The sequence below is a fragment of a genome, unplaced genomic scaffold (assembly GCF_019419815.1).
Source record: "Pyrus x bretschneideri cultivar Hongxiangsu unplaced genomic scaffold, Pyrus_bretschneideri_v1 Contig6, whole genome shotgun sequence".
NCBI lineage: Eukaryota > Viridiplantae > Streptophyta > Magnoliopsida > Rosales > Rosaceae > Pyrus > Pyrus x bretschneideri.
The window spans coordinates 7,497,477-7,515,225 of record NW_025999798.1 but is presented as its reverse complement, the minus strand read 5'-3'; the positions used below and the strand labels follow the sequence as shown (position 1 = coordinate 7,515,225).

The 17,749-nt window shown below is 35.3% G+C and overlaps 2 protein-coding genes across 2 annotated transcripts; both read right to left on the bottom strand.

The window, feature by feature from the left end:
• Nucleotides 1-5,575: 5,575 nt before the first annotated feature.
• On the bottom strand, nt 5,576-6,421 carry LOC125471305 (major strawberry allergen Fra a 1-3-like). The gene is made up of 2 exons (XM_048571581.1): nt 6,373-6,421; nt 5,576-6,335 (listed from the first exon to the last, which is right to left on the bottom strand). The coding sequence occupies exons 1-2, from the start codon at nt 6,419-6,421 to the stop codon at nt 6,010-6,012; spliced, it is 375 nt and encodes a 124-aa protein (XP_048427538.1). The 3' UTR covers nt 5,576-6,009.
• Nucleotides 6,422-14,767: 8,346 nt separating this feature from the next.
• Nucleotides 14,768-15,561, bottom strand: LOC103959357 (major strawberry allergen Fra a 1-3-like). The gene has a single exon (XM_009371707.3). It carries the CDS (start codon nt 15,455-15,457, stop codon nt 14,978-14,980), a length of 480 nt encoding a protein of 159 aa, XP_009369982.2. The 5' UTR covers nt 15,458-15,561; the 3' UTR covers nt 14,768-14,977.
• Between the last annotated feature and the right edge of the window lie 2,188 nt (nt 15,562-17,749).

Sequence of the window (17,749 nt, the reverse complement as noted above, 5' to 3'; positions counted from 1 at the left end):
TGTTAATTGAAAGGCCTGTGTGGGGAATTTCATTGTTTGGTTCTGTTGGTCGATTAGGTACGTTGGTTATGTTTTGTAAATAACAATTAGGTACGTTGTGCTAGTTTACGTCCGAAGTTTTCGAAATTTCGGTACAATCTATTATGTTGTGATTTCAATTAGGTATGTTATATAGTTTAGGTCCTATATATTCGGTACGATCAATTTGGTATGGTTCATATGTTTTATGTGTTAGGTCATTAAGCCTGGTATATTCGGTACGATCAATTTGGTATGGTTTGTATTTTTTATGTTTTAATTCATTAGGTCCAGTAGATTCGGTATGATCAATTTGGTACGGTTTGTATTTTTCATGTTTCAGTTCATTAGGTTTGGTAAATTCGAGATGGTCGATTTGGAGCAGTTTGTAATTTTTATGTTTTAGTCCATTAGGTTAGATAATTTTTGTATTATTGATTCATTAGGCCTCAAGCATTAGTTATGACTAGAAATATGGCCCGCGCGTTGCTGCGGGGTTAGTAACCGTATAAAAAAAATATGTTTCGAAGCTATAAGAGATTGTTAAAGAAGGTTAATTTTATTTATATTGAAAGATGTTTGAGCTTTTTGAAAGAATCATTACAAGAAGACTATAAATTAGGTGAATGAAGCACTTGGAATCCCTTGAACCAATTTATGAATATATATGAAACTATATTATTGGAACCATTTTATGGAAAGTTGTAGTGCTATGGTACAATGGATTATAGTTTCAAAACCAACAAAAGAATGCAAGACAGAATATATACGCAGAAAAGTAAAAACTATTAAGTTTGAAAGATATGAACAACTCACCTTGCAGGAAATGCGGAGTGATCAGAGTTGGGTTCCATTGGTCTCTCAGAATATCCAGACAAATTGCTCCATTTTGACTGCTAATATTAGGGTACCTTCAACATATGAGACACATACACACACAAAAAACATTATTAGTGATCCCTATGCATATCGTTTCTCTGAGTATTCCAATTCAGCAGTCCCTAGAATCTTACACAGTGGCACCTGGCTGTTTCTCCGACTTTACAAACTGTTTTTTCTTTAAAGCACATTCTGCTGAAGAATAGATTCTTCACAAAAATTATGCAATACGATTTACTGATGTTGGAAAGAAAAAACTGAAACACAAAGACATAAGCTGAATTTCAAAACAGAGTAAATCATTCATACAAGGCAAATGAAGAGAGACAAATCAAGGGATCAAAAAAATATGAAAGCGAAGTCCTTACATGGACATTTTCCTTGTTATGAGGGCACACAGAATGCACGGGAGCATCATGGACATTTTGTACGACCTATTATATCACCACTTTTTCAAAACCAACCTTAATGGCCTTATCATCACCGCAAGTTATGGCACAGAGTTGCTTAGCCGGGTTGCAGAATGCCAAATCATTAACACTACCAGCATGAGCATCGATCTAGAAATTGATAAAAGTATTGGAAAAGAGAATAGCAAAATGAAATATACTGAAAAGGTAGAAGATGCAGAATATGCAACTCCTGTTTGAAAGAACAATTGCACTTAAGGTTTTCTAGAAAAAGCTACCGTGGATCGTATTCAAGCTTACCAATCAGGATCACGGCTCAAAACTAACTGTTAAAACCTTTCATAATAGTAAATTATTGTTCTTTCTTAAGATTCCAAATAATGGGATACACAATCGTTTTATAGTTATATATATGGATACTTGACTCTCATCAGTCTTATATACTCCCCTTGTGGCAATGAGACTTTTTTATGAGCACTTTAGACAAAGGGCAAGCTTTGAGTATTCAAAAGTTTTTCAATTTCTCAGTTTGCTCTGGGCCTCGTGATATACCGATAGCAGTTAAAGATGAATGAACAAAACAATAAAGATGGGTCACAACCAAAGGAAAACTGAAATAGAGAAACGAAGAAGGAAAACCATAAATGGAACCCAAACTCAAAGAGAGTGAGAGAGTTAAATCCAAAAGCTTAACCCAATCTATTTTGCATACCATTTGACCATATTAAGAAAAATATGAAATTTGCACCCCCATTTGACCATATTAAGGATAGAGGGCACTCACATCGTGGTAGTAGTAATCTTCTTGGTTATGCTTTTCCTCAAAACTGCCATAAAAAACCCCATAAAGCTCAAAAATTTAGAAACTATAAAGAAAAGGTTCAAAATTTCCATCAGAAACACAGAATGTATACTCATTCCACAAACATAGAGCAAAACACATTTATCCCTATCGATCAAGAAAATTCATAACAATAAATATACCTAAAATTTTCTTACCAATTCAGCAAAAGCCCAACCAATTCAAAAACGAACCACCACAATAAACTAGTTCAACTTTTTCTTTTTTCGAATTAAAGACAAATAAGGCAAAACCATTAAAAATATGGATAAATAAGGCAAAACCAGTTTATTGTGGTTTCAAAATAAGGCAAAACCAGTTTATTGTGGTTTCAAAATAAGGCAAAACCAGTTTATTAAAGTGTCTTGTTCACATCGAATAAAATATTTGCAATCAAACAAACACGATCAGTAGACCCAAATTTTTTTACAGAGAATTTCAAAATATCCCAACCTTCTTGCCAAATGTTTGAACTATTCTAAAAACACAGACAAACACCATGTTTACTATTTCTCTTCATTTGTTTCATCCACCTGAACAAAACACAATATACAAACACATCTATTTAATTCAGGCTCAACTATATTATAAGAGGTCCATCCAAACAACTGAAAAAACATATAAATAAAAGGAAAACTAATGAAAAGAGCTTGAAAACTTTGAGTTTTAACGATAAGGACAAAATAAAGGGTAAAGTGAATAGTACCAGTATTGACTTTTTAGTGTAAAAATATGGTTTTTCGTTAAAATGAACAGTACCGGAAGCTTTTCGTTAAAATTCCCTATAAAAAAAGATTTGGAAAACCAACCTTTTTACAACAACAGCAGTTCCAGCGCTAGGCAATTAATTTAACAGAAAACAAATTAATCTGCAATTAAAAACAACCAGATTAGCTAAATTCATTCATAGAAGAACAAATCCACACTCACACTTACATAACAAAACACAGAGAGAGTATAAAATCAACCGAAATACCTTAATGGCTTTTAGATTTTGAACTCTGCTTGCAAAACAACGGCACAGAAAAATGATTCCAACAACGAAAAGCCGTTACCAAGTGAAGCCAAAAAAACCAAATTTCAATTGACCTATAAATACCAAATTGGAAAACCTAGACACAAAAAATCCAACACAATGACCAAAAACAATGCACAAACAGATCTATTTAATTTACTTTCCTTCACATCATAAAAAGTTTGTTGAAACAGCTAAAAAGCCCCGAATAAGAAGATCAAAAAACCAACCTTTTTCCAACACCGCTTGTTTTAAGTACCACCTTAACGGGAAGAAAGTTAATCTGAAACAAAAACAAACCTCATTAACCAAATCAGCACAAACAACAACAGATTCACATTCAAAAACACAAAACACAAAACGCAAAACACACACACAGAATATGTGACTAACAACATGCCTTCATACTTTCTGCATTCAGAACAGTATCAACAAAAAAAACCACAGAAGACAACAATAGTGATTAGAGAAGGGCTAGATATACTAAAGCTCTATATGCTTAACCACATGCATTGATGATATTTAAGCACAGTCTCTACTGCACTGTCTATTTTGTTACAAACATATATATTGGATGTTATTTTTCTCACTTAACATGGATTATAATGTTGCTTTACATATACAGTTTTAATTCTTCAAATAAAGTACGTAATTCTTGTAATTTTTACCTCATAAAACCATAAAATAAACAAAACAAAGAACTTATAAAGTCAATGTTAATATAATCTTTTCTGTTCACTAAGGAAATTAAAAAGATTGGAAAAAAAAAACAGAAAACAATAGAATCAGCTAGGGCTCTTACATGCACATATCAACAAAGAAAATTCATCAGATTACTATATGTACTCAAAGATAGCTCACATTCCTTTTATCAGACAGACAACGAACTGATCGTATGAGTTCGAACAAAAAGTTTTGCTTTCATTTCACTCTCAAATGTAGTTTTATTCCCTTTCGTTGTTTCTTTAGATAAATGGAAAGTGTCATTTAAATAGTAAAAGAAAAATATTTGACATGTTAAAACTTAAAACTTCAAAGGTAGAAATAAAAAAAAAACAAATTGGATAGCGGCAAGTTTTAAGTTAAAAAATAGATGTAGCACATGTTTAATTAACCACACTAATTTCTACATAATATGGCACTCAATGTTCTAATTGGCTTGCGACTTTAATCTCTGCTTCGATATGCTCGCAGAACTTTATCTTCAATGGGTTTAGTAGTAAAGCAGAACATCAATAGACAATAGAAAACCTCAGAAATGTAAAACACCCGTTGCAAAAAAAAAAAAAAGGGTAAAAAAGCCAGGAATCGATGACACATTAAGGAAAACAAAGGTTTCTTAGTTTCGTACTGCTCAAATTATTTTAATAGCATGGATGAAAAAGTTAGAAAAAAATTTATGTTTGGTAAGTTTGCTTATTTACGAGAAATACAAGAAAAGGAGGGAAGTGACATAGACCCTAACCCCTCTAAAAAACCTGCAAAACAAGCTTTGAAACACCAAAAGAAATACGTTAAATATAAAAATAAAATCACACATTAGCATAGCGGACCTAACATGTATGGCGTGATGTACACTAATTTAAAAGTCGAAAAGCAGATAAGCTAAGAAAATTTGAATGCAAGAAGGAAGAATCGCGGATGGAGGTAGGGGTGCAACTTGGGTTGGGCCAATCCGAACCCGCCCATGTCCAACCCGACTTTACACCCGAACAAGTGGGTGTTTTTTTTAGTTATAACCTGCTTGAACCCAACCCAATTTCAACCCGTTCATTGATTGTGTTGAGTTGGGTTGATCATTTGCCCGTCCATCCCTAAACCAACCTGACTAACCAAACCCAATCTAACCAAATTGTAACCCATATCAATTAATGCTCATACTACACGCAAGTGAGCCAAGTCCAAAAACCAACACACTTTCTAATATTTTTTTTTTAAATTACCCTTTATAATTACTTAAGTTTTTAGGGAATAAGAGGTTTTGATTAGTCAATCCATATTTGTAGTCTCTAAATGCTAAAGCTTTATAGTAGATGGATTTATGAAATTAAAGTTAGGTAGCTTTGATGCTACTTGGCTTAATTTTTTTAGGAATTCTTGGAAATTAAGTTGTTACAAGATTAAACTTAAAAAAGTTGGGCAACCCGAACTCAACCCAATTAAACCCAAGCCCAAATGAACCCGAATGAAACTCAACCTGAACCTGAGCCCAAATTGTAAAAGTTGGGTTAAGATTGGGTTAACATTCGAATTCGCCCGAATTGCACCCCTAGATGGAGGTAAGTCATGCCACATGAGGATGAGGAAAAACAAGCTATTAAATCATCATCATGGGTGTGTTAACTCATGGGCGTATTTATGGTATGAATTACAAAATGGTTTACAAGGAAAACGAAATCAGGGCTTTCATTTCATCACTTAAGGGTATTATGAGGGAGAGGTTCAGATGTTATTCAATTATTATGATTTGCTGGTAATTGAAATGTCGCTTCCCATCGGTTAAGTAAATTAAAGTAGTTAGGAAAATGGAACTTAACATTCGTAACTACAAATTTGCATTAAAAATAGAAAAGAATAAAAAATAAAAAAAACCTTACAGGAATAATTAGATCCATTAATTTTTAGTTTATTGCTAATGAAAGGAAATACAACATTTACTCTTCAATCAAAACCTTCAATTACATACAAGCCAAACATTGTTTTAGATTGGGAAAAATATATAAAAAAAAAAAGATTAAAATCACACCAATATTTGATGGAAAAGATGACACGATACTGAATAACACATGAATGCAGCAGCAGACAATGTTTAGTTGTAGGCATCCTAGTGCTCCAAGAGGCAGTTCTCAATCAGCTTGAAGAGATGGGAGGCCTTCTCTTGATTCCGCAACCGCTGCTGAAAGCCACCAACTAGTCTTGTAACAGATTTTCTCAATTGTTTCGGATATAGCATCTTCCTCAAAGACACTATACTTGTACAAAAAGTTGTCCTTGTCAACTCCATCGATTTTGTGCTTGACATAGCTGTATATGCTACCTTCACCGAAGTTGATCTTCTTAATGGTTCCAACTCCGCCATCTCCTTCAAGGATCTCAGTGCTCTTCACTGCCTCTGGTGCAATCTTGGGGATGAGGTTGTCAGCATCAAGAACAAAGGCATTGTACAACCTGGTGGTGGCGCCCCCGGGGGGGGGGGGGGGAGGTGGGGTGGGTGGGGATGACGGAGATGAACTCGGATTCGTACGTGAAAACACCCATGCTTCTAAGATGTGTTTGTGAAGTGGGAAACTAATCGACAAAGAGGAAGACTAAGAAAGAAAGCAACTCCACCATCTCTTTCAAGGATCTCAGTGCTCTTCACTGCCTGTGGTGCAATCTTGGGGATGAGGTTGTCAGCATCAAGAATAAAGACATTGTACAACCTAGCGGCCGGGGGTGGGGGGAAGGGGATGAAGGAGATGAACTCGGATTCGTAAGTGAAAACACCCATGCTTCTAAGATGTGTTTGTGAAGTGGGAAAATAATCGACGAAGAGGAAGACTAAGAAAGAAAGATGATGTATTGGATTTTTAGTTGTGAAGAAATGAGGAGGATATTGGTATTTACAGGCTGAGGCAGAAGGTGGATCAAAAGGTTTACGCAAGCTCCTAATTGTTTAATGGGTTTTATTCATCATGGACGTGGGAACCATTACTTTTTTTACGAGGAAACTTTGTAATGTGATCAAGAAAAGACCATCTGGAAATTGAATAAGAAATGGCCAATTACTCCACGAGGTGGACTAACCACAATTTTTTCTTGTGCTTACCAATTAGTGCTCTAGAGATCACACATCATTTTTTTTAAACAAAAATATATTTTTATATTAAGGGGTGTGGAAAAAAAATTGATATTAAACTTGTCATCCACACGTTTGAACCTATACCTTTTTATTTACAAGTAAAAATAAATATCACTAGACCTTTAGAAGTCATATTCTCTTACATTCTTCCAAGGGTGGCCGGCCTCCTAAAAGAAAAGAGAGTTTTTTGTGTTTTTCTCTTTTCTCTCTAGAAAACCCTTATGAGAGAATGAGTTATAATTTCCTTTCTATAGCCACTTACATTGAGTGGCATAATTAAAATTAAAACCAATTCTCCCTCACATTCTCTATGGGCGGCCATGTGGGTTCATTGGGCTTTCATGCCCTTTGTGTTTTTAGGTTGTCATACAACTTGAGTTATTGTACTTAACATTCGAAGCCCATTGGGCCTTGAGGTCCAAAACTAAACCGAGGTCTAAAACAAACTTATTCATTTGATTAATTAACATATTAATTAATCCTAGCCATAAATAATTAAACCATAATTATCCTTACTCATCTCCGTTGTTTCTTAAATTTCTACCTTACATGGTGTACGATTCATTAGGTTCCTTTTAGCGAGGCAGTGGGCGATTAGAACTCTTTAAAGCGATTGTGAATTGAAACTTACTTTTCAATTCTCCCTTTAGTGATTATACACATTTAGAGCTTTCATAAACCATGAGTGACACCTAGCAGTATGTCATGACTACCCAAGCTAATTAGAAGAGGTGGAGAACCTTATGAGGGAATGAGTTATAATTTCCTTTCTATAGCCACTTACATTGAGTGACATAATTGAAATTAAAACCAATTCTCCCTCACACTTTCTATGCCCGCCCATGTGGGTTCATTGGGCTTTTCATGCCCTTCGTGTTTTCAAGTTGTCATACAACTTGAGTTATTGGACTTGACATTTGAAGCCCATTGGGCCTTGAGGCCCAAAACTAATCTGAGGTCTAAAACGAATTTATTCGTTTGATTAATTAACATATTAATTAATCCTAGTCATAAATAATTAAACTATTTAATTATCTTTACTCATCTTCGTTATTTTTTCAATCTCTACCTTATACGATGTATGATCCAGTAAGTTCCTCAGTGGGGGATTAGAACTTAAACACTTTTTGTGCCTTGCGCTGTTATATTTACGGGAATTTTTAATACTTTCGGTTCCAGGCTGGAAGCAGAACAAGCCAAAAATTTGGCCTGGCCGGAGAAATGGAATGGAACACATATGCTGGCTGGCTTTGCAGTTAAAAAGGGGGCCCATGCGTGGGCCTTGAGCCCAGAAGAAGGCAGCCCAGCAGGAGCAGGAGCAGGCCAGCAAAGCTGGGTTGACCCGAGCGAGGTGTCAGCAGCAGGCCTGGCAGGGAGAAGAAGCCCAAAAAACTGGACGGGCTCAGTGCGCGTAGCAAGCCCATGGGGCTGCAGGGTGCCGTTTTGGAGCATAGGCTGGAGTGCAGGCTCGGCTCGACGGAGTGGCATGGACGGTGCACATTCAGGCCACGGCTCAGCTGCGATTTCCTCTTTTTTTTTTTTTTAATTTTATTATTATTATTATTTTCTTTTTATGTTTTTTGAGGAAAGCAATGGTCCCGCAACTTTAACTTAATTGCAGTAGTGGTTCCTCAACTAAAAATTCATGACCACTAGTCCCTTAACTTATCAAAACATACATCATGGTCATTTTCATCAATTCCATTAGAACTTTCGTAAAAATGAGTCAATTGACATGCACGTGAGGCTGAATCAAGAGGCAAATATGTAAAACCAAATCAAAAAAATTGTAGCAATAGTCCCTTAACTTTAACTGAATTGGAGAAATGGTTCCTCAACTTTAACCAAATTAGAATAGTGGTCCCTCAACTTCAACCTAATTGTAGCAATAGTCATTCCAACATAACTCATTTTAACAGAATTCTGATAGAGTTGACGAAATGACCATAGCTGCATTTTTTTTATGAGTTAAGGGACTAGGTTATGGATTTTTAGTTGAATAATCATGGCTCCAATTGAATTAAAGTTAAGGAACACTTCCTACAATTTTATCATTTTTTTTTTCGATTTAGGTTTTTAAAACCCTAGTTCGTGTTTCTATTTTTATTTTTTATTTTATTTTTTTTCCCTTGACTCACACAATTCAACATAACAATGTAGCATATTATAACATAACTTGCATATTCGAAATTTGGACATATCAATTGTGTGTGCATGAACATGCTATATATATATTGAACAGTATATGCAATATACAATATGTAAAATAAGGCTTTTAGAGATAAGGGCTTTAATGAGATGATTTTACTAATATTTACAATAGAAAATATAGGCTTTATTTTAATGCACCATAACATGTTACTTATAACAAAATCACAGATTTTACTATTTTTTACAAGAATGTCATATTCATTGTTTGCAACGTAACCTCCACCATCAAAGTTTTTTAAAATGTAACGGTAGATTCACTATCACCCATAAACGTAATATCCATCTTCATTTTCTACAACAATGTCATCTTTTTTGTCTATAATGTAACCTCTTTTTTTTTTTTTTTTTTTTTTTTTTTTTTTTTTTTAAATTATTCAAATTTTGAAATATTTATAACCAGTTCCATTGCCACACTTTTGAAAGCTCTCATAATGATATTGTGTGGAGAATGCACTAATTTACATCTAAAAATTGTCTTGGCATAGACATGGTTACTTTCCAAAGCATACCATGTGTTTACTGAAAGGCCTATGTGGGGAATTTCATTGTTTGGTTCTGTTGGTCAATTAGGTACGTTTGGTTATGTGTTAAATAACAATTAGGTACGTTGTACTAGTTTAGGTCTGAAGTTTAGATATGGTCTATGACACATTCTGACTCGAAATGTCCACTAGGATTCCAAATCGAGCTGTGCTGGCCAACACCTAAAAGGTGACAAAGCCATAAAGTGTGATAGTGTATAAAATATGAATAAATTAAAACCTAAAAGTGCTTAAGTACACGAGTGCGTGATGAGCAATTATGGACCCCTTTCACACGTGATACAGAGCATAAGTAAAGTATAGTAAGGTAAGATAATAATTATACCATCATAAGAGCCACCTGAACTTGGGAGTGCCACAAGTCATCGTTGATACGGAAATTTGCTATTAGAACCTGAAGGGGTGCAAAGTAGAAAGTGTGAGTGGGCAACACAAAGATTTTCAAAATCATTTCAATTATCAAAGGTGGTAACCCTTTGTCGCAAAACCTGTATAGTTTCCAGAAAATCATACTACGTATAAGTATGAAATCAAATGTATAACAATAGTAAATCCAAAAGTATACCACGACATAGCATCTCGTTAGCAACATAAATAATCATGTGTTTGACAACCCATACTAGCACGCAAGTCGGAAGTCACCTATGGTGACATGTACGATTGCAACCATATTTCCTCAATCAATGCTAGCAAATAGCTCAATAACATGCTAGCCAATAGCTCATCAACATGCTAGCCAATAGCTCAATAACATGCTAGCCAATAAGCTCAATAACATGCTAGCCAATAGTTCATCAACATGCTAGCCAATAGTTCAATAACATACTAGTCAATAAGCTCAATAACATGCTAGCCAATAGCTCATCAACATGCTAGCCAATAAGCTCAATAACATGCTAGCTAATAGCTCATCAATATGCTAGCCAAGAAGCTCAATAACCTGCTAGCCAATAGCTCATCAACATGCTAGCCAATAGTTCAATAACATACTAGTCAATAAGCTCAATAACATGCTAGCCAATAGCCCATCAATATGCTAGCCAATAAGCTCAATAACATGCTAGCCAATAGCTCATCAATATGCTAGCCAATAAGCTCAATAACATGCTAGCCAATAGCTCATCAATATGTATACCTACACACGAGTTAAAACCACCTAAAGTGGTCTGTACGACAAGCTGGGTGTAAATAAGTACGCTCAAGTGCTACGATCACGTGAAGGCTGTGCGACGAATCGCAGGTCACCTACGAGTCGGAACCACCTAATGTGGTATGTACGACAGGCTGGCACCAAATTTGGATCCAAGGTGAGCATGTGGTGCGGGAGGTGAACGATCACGAGAAGGCTAGGCCCTGTCCTTGGGCGAGAGAACTAACACTGGGGTGCAGGTTGATGAGCTCTAACCATACAACATGTATAATTCATAGGCAACCAGTAGGACAAAGTTGGAGTTACTTAGAACATCAATATAGTCATACCATAACTCAATCATTTCCGTTAATACCATAAACTCACCTGAACTTACCTGGGTGTCATACGTTCACCTTTTCCCTTCAAAGCATTCACAATCATTATCTGCAAGTAATATTCATATGGATATATTGTGATGCAATCTAATACTCAACCATGTCATAGCATTTTAAATTATATACATATATATATATATATATATATATATAATATGGCATAAAATGCATAAGTTGTAACTCCCTACTCCCGAACTATTTATTTTCGGGGTAATCATCGGTGACAAGCCCAACTAGACACTAGTTTAATTAACTATCAATACTTATGATTCCTTACTTAAATTCTTGATTCTTCACACATTGATTTATAAGCAACATTTAACCACCAACACATAAGGTTAAAACTCACATTTTACACCAATGTCCCTCACATTGTTCAATTTCCCAAACAAAGTTATTGTCTCAATTATTTAATCTCACATCTTGTATGGGTGCATCTAACGTCTCGTTAGACTGCCTACGTATCCTAAACAGGGATCAAGTCATTCGTAGTTCACGCTAGTCCTCCAAAACATTAACAGAAATTATATGAAATTCAATTTATAAACATTTGTGGAATTATCAATCATATATATATATATATATATATATATATATATATATATATATATACATGATAAAAGGAAAAGACCCACTCACCTGGAGTTCACGCTATGATTCTCTAGCATGCACATCGAGGCGTCCTGAACGATTGGGCCTAGACCAATTATTGAGTCACATCTCAAAACTCATATCACGTAATTCACATAAAGCACATCATCAAGGACATTCTAAAATAGTTTGAGACTCATTGATCACAAGTCAGCTGTTGATCAAAGATCGACGGTAGGGTCTACAACCAAGTATAATTCGATCCGGAAGATCCGCACATTGGATTTTCAATCCATAACTTCCAAAGATTCACATTGTGCTTCTAAAATATCACACTAAAGTTTCATTATGATCCAACGGGTAGATCTTCGCCAATTGCCAAATCAAGTGGCGGTCAACGTTTTATTTTACAAAGTTACAAATCTAATTCAGGAAGGTCCGTATGTTAGATTCCTAATCTATACATTTCTAATATCCTCAAATATTACATACTATAATGTATTAAAGTTTGGTAACGATCCAACGGTCGGATTGTCAATTCATGCAAGGACCTCTTAATGGCCAACTAGGTGGTCAACTATGAAACTATATTAAACATCATAATTTCACTTAACGGATGTCAAATATTGAATCGGGGCTTTAAAATTAGCCTAGGAAGGTCAGGTGGAGTCTCGGCCCATGCGCTGCCGCGCATGATGGCCGGCCACCACGGTTCGCCAGAAAATTCCACTATTTCCAAAAATTCTCAAATTTCACATAAGTGAAGATCTCAAAGAGAGGAACAACTTTCATACTTGCCACAAAGTTCAAAAGTGGACGGAAGATGGTTAATTTTACCCACGAAGCCGGCGGATGCCTAAAGCTTCCCAGTGTCGATTTGTCTTCTACGGTGGTCCAACGGGGTCAAGGTTGGTTGGGTTTTGCTTTTGGAATGATGGGCTACAAAGCCCAAGTGGTGGCATCGGCCATCTTTTTGCCGATTTTCCGAAAAATTGAAAAGATTGGTCGGGGCATTGTTGATTTTCATTGACATTCGTGGCCTCTAACCGCCATATACCATGGTTAATCAAGGTGGTTCTTGAGTGAGTTTTGTAGAGGGGAATGAGAGCTTCAAGATGGTGGTGGTGGCAAAAAACTCCACCAGAGTTAGCCGGAATCGACCTTGGAAATTGGGTGGTCGCGGTGGTGGCGTGCACAGGAAAGCTGGGAGCTTTCTCCCTTTTTTTTTTTTCTTTTCTTCTCCCCTCATTTTTGATTGGTCCACCCTTCTTTTATTTTGATTGGTCCCTTTTCTTCCCTTAAAACCAATTGGCTTCCTTCCCACAAAATGGGAGTTCAAATTATTTAACTAACTTTAAATAATAAATTTCAAACATCTATAATTATACTGTTATAATCCAGACTCTCAAACGACTTTCGCCTATGCCTTCGTACCAACGAGTAGGATATGTTAAAAGAATAAGTCCCACATCTCTCAAATCGATGGTCAACGGAAGTCAAGGTCCTTGCCTCTAGGGCATTTTCATAAATTCACACTTTTAAAATTAATAAAAACGTAAAATTAGGGACGGGTTGTCACAGTCTATTATATTGTGATTTTAATTAGGTACGTTATATAGTTTAGGTCCCATAAATTCGGTACGATCAATTTGGTACGGTTCATATGTTTTATGTTTAGTTCATTAGGTCTGGTAAATTCGGTACAATCAATTTGGTACGGTTCATATGTTTTATGTTTTAGTTCATTAGGTTTGGTAGATTCGGTACGATTAATTTGGTACAATTTTTATTTTTTATGTTTTAGTTCATTAGGTTTGGTAAATTTGGTACGGTCGATTTGATGCTGTATGTTATTTTTATGTTTTAGTTCATGATGTCGGATAATTTTTGCATTATTGATTTGTTAGGCCTTAGACATTAGTTATGATATGCAAAACCTAATGCTTTTCAATTTCTTTTATGTTTGAACCCCTAAAATAATTGTACCAAAGAATAATCTTGGCAAACTAAAAATACAATAAATGTTACTTAGTATCACGGTCTAGTGATATTCCTCTTTACTTATAAGTGAGAGGTCTTAGATTCTATTCTCGCCAAAGACGAATTTGAACCACATTATTGCTAGCCCATTGTGGGGCTTAGCTCGATCTCTTATCTCTTTAGTGTAGATAATATCGTTTGTTAAAAAAAAACACTAAATTCATAAAAAAAAAAAACAATTAAGGTGAGGTTTGGTACTGCTCTAATTATTATAAAAGCACGCATAAAAAAATTTGAGTAAAATTTTTGTTTGGTAAGTCTACTTATTTACACACGGTTCATTTTAAGCTGAAAAGTAGCAAAACGAGAGGAGGGACATAAACTTGACTCTTCTTGAAAGCAAAACGAGAAATACAAGAAAAAGAGGGAAGTAACATAGAGCCTAACCCCTCTAAAAGGTATAAACCTGAAAAACAAGCTTTGAAACATCAAAAGAAATATGTTAGATATAAAAATAAAACCACACGTTAGCATAACGGACCTAACCTGTATGGTGTGATGTACACTAATTTAAAAATCGAAAATCAAATAAGCTAAGAAAATTTGAATGCAAGAAGCAAGAACCGTAGATGGAGGTGAGTCATGCCACATAAGGATGAGGAAAAATAAGCTCTTAAATCCTCATCATGGGTGTGTTAACTCGTGGGCGTATTTATGGTATGAACCAAATGGTTTACAAGGAAAACGAAATCAGAGTTTTCATTTCATCACTTTATGCTTTTATGTGGTAGAGATTCAAATGTCATGATTTGCCGGTAATTGAAATGTCGCTTCTCATGTGTTCAGTAAGCTAAAGGAGTTAGGAAAGTGGAACATAACATTAGCAAATACAAATGTGCATTAAAAAAAAACTTGCAGGAATAATCAGATCCTTTAATTTTGAGTTTATTACAAATGAAAGAAAATACAACATTCACTCTTCAATCTAAACCTTCAATTACGTGCAGCCCAACACTGTTTTGGAAGGGGAAAAAAATATAAAACGGATTAAAACCACACCAATATTCGATAGCAAAGATGACACGAGACTGAATAACACATGAATGCAGCAGCAGACAATGTTTAGTTGTAGGCATCCTCGTGCTCCAAGAGGTAGTTCTCAATCAGCTTGAAAAGGTGGGAGGCCTTCTCTTTGCCAGCCTTAACATGCTCTTCCTTGATCTCAACATCTCCCTTGGTGTGGTAGTGGCTGGTGCTCTTAATGACGCAACCGCTGCCGGAAGCCACCAACTTAGTCTCGTAACAGATTTTCTCAATTGTTTCGGATATAGCATCTCCCTCAATGACACTGTACTTGTACACAAAGTTGTCCTTGTCAACTCCATCGATTCTGTGCTTGACATAGTTGTATGTGCTACCTTCACCGAAGTTGATCTTCTTAATGGTTCCAACTCCGCCATCTCCTTCAAGGATCTCAGTGCTCTTCACTGCCTGTGGTGCAATCTTAGGGATGAGGTTGTCAGCATCAAGAACAAAGGCATTGTACAACCTAGCGGGGGGGATGACGGAGGTGAACTCAGATTCGTACGTAAAAACACCCATGCTTTTGAGATGTGTTTGTGAAGTGGGAAAATAATCGACGAAGAGGAAGACTAAGAAGGAAATATGATGTATTCGGAGATTTTGAGTTGTGAAGAAGTGAGGAGGATATTGGTATTTATAGGCTGAGGCAGAAGGTGGATCAAAAGGTTTACGCAAGCTCCTAATTGTTTAATGGGGTTTTATTCATCATGGACGTGGGAACCATTACTTTTGTACAAGGAAATTTTGTAATGTAATCAAGGAAAGGACCATCTGGAAATTGAATAAGAAATGGCCAATTACTCCACGCGGTGGACTAACCTCAATATTTTCTTGTGCTTACCAATTAGTGCTTTAGAGATCACACATCATTTTTTTAAAGATATATTTTTACACCAAGGGGTGTAGAAAATAAATTGCTTTTGAACTTACATCTATATGTTCAAACCTAAGATCTTTTATGTACAAGTAAATAGGAATACCATTGCACCATAACACTAAATGATTAATGTTTTAGAGGTCATTTTCTCTCCGAACTTAACACTTTGTGTCTTTCGCTGTTATATTTACTGGACTTTTCAATAATTCAATTTTTGTTGACGTATTATTGGAGTATGTCTAGTCATATTCTCTATTAATACTTTTTGGACATTCACAACGGGTATAGTCGCTGCGGACATAAGGGCATCTGAAGAATATAATAGAATAGGACTCTGTATTTGGATAATATTTGTTACAATTGAATATTCCAGTTTGGAGATGTGAAAAGCCAAATGACGGCCAATTAAAAGTCGACGCATTGCAGCCAATGTTGAATTGCAGGTCAAGTCATTCCTAAATTGAACTTCTGGAAGTGCATTTATTAGTCGTGTTAGGGACAACAATAGAATTATACAGTACCAACTTGCATAAACTGGTCGATGATCTACAGGCATAGCTGTTCACATCAGGTCAGACTCTCAATTGTTGTGGTCTGTCTATAGCACGTACAGCATTCCCCTTCACTCCAAATCAAAACCTGAATATTGGAGATCAACAATTTTCTTCATATTTCCTTAGAACTCTTTGATCTTTTTCATAATGGCTAACCCCTGATGCCTACAACTAAATTAAAACTTGTTCATATTTGTGGTTTGTGTTCAAGTGTTTTGTTTTGGCTTCGTTTTGATTTATAGGAAAATAGTAATAAGACGTTCCGGTTGGAATAAAATTAAAAAATATTAATATTTTTGTAATACTCCTCTTCAAGAAATATTAATGAAAGTCTTGGTTCCAACCTATAACTTGCAAATATTGGCATGAATTACGATCAGCGGGAACCTTTCAAAATTACTTTGAACAAGTTGGCCTCCTCAAAGTTTTGAGCTTCTTTTGAATAAAAAAGAAGTAAAACATCAATTTGAATTCTCCTCCCTTGGAGCATCTTTAGTCGGAGGTGTATAGGAAGATGTATAATATTGGTCAGAAAGTTCTTCAATGAGCAATTTTAATGTGACCTCAAATACCCATTTTAGTCAAAAGATAAGTTTTTAAAATTTATTTATTTATTTATTTTTATTATTTTTTATTATGTCTTGAAAGGAATAATCAAGTGACGGTGGGCCCAAACTTAAATTTGCATCAATTCTTTTGAGCAAAATACTTGTAAATCTTTTGAAAATATAAATAGTGAAAGAAAATCAGAACTTCAAGTTCTTTCACTATTTATAAAAAGGCTCGTGCAGGTTAAGAGATTTAATGTCCTTTTTTCCCTCCTTCTTTAGATTTAAGCTATCTCCAATGCATAAGAAAATTCATAGCCAAAAGTTATATTTGGCTGTAATTATAGCTAAACCATTTCTAATGCATTGAAAAACTACTGTTATTTTTTATTGTAATATAAAGTCATGATATAACTTTAGAGTTCAGTGAGACCATTACATTTAGTTGATGGAAAATACTAGAGAGACCACGTATTTGAACTACATTAATGCACCATCTGGTGTGATAAATGAGAACAAACAAGCATGCATGTGTATAACGGAACTAAACTCGTGGCATAGAATCGATTATATAACGTACAAATACTATGATTGGTTGTTTATCAATATTCAGGCTCATTCAAACAACCCCACTATAAATATTATGTCAAATTTTCAGAAACACTAATGTGACGATATTCTAAACCGATCATGCGATCCCAATTGAATAAAACACTTGGGAACGAGTAACATTGTAGTTTCATGGCAGTCCTTACGTTGATCAAAGAGTTCAGATATGTAGATAGAATCAAAAAGGGAACTTAGGTTTATTCTAATCCATAAAGATATTATT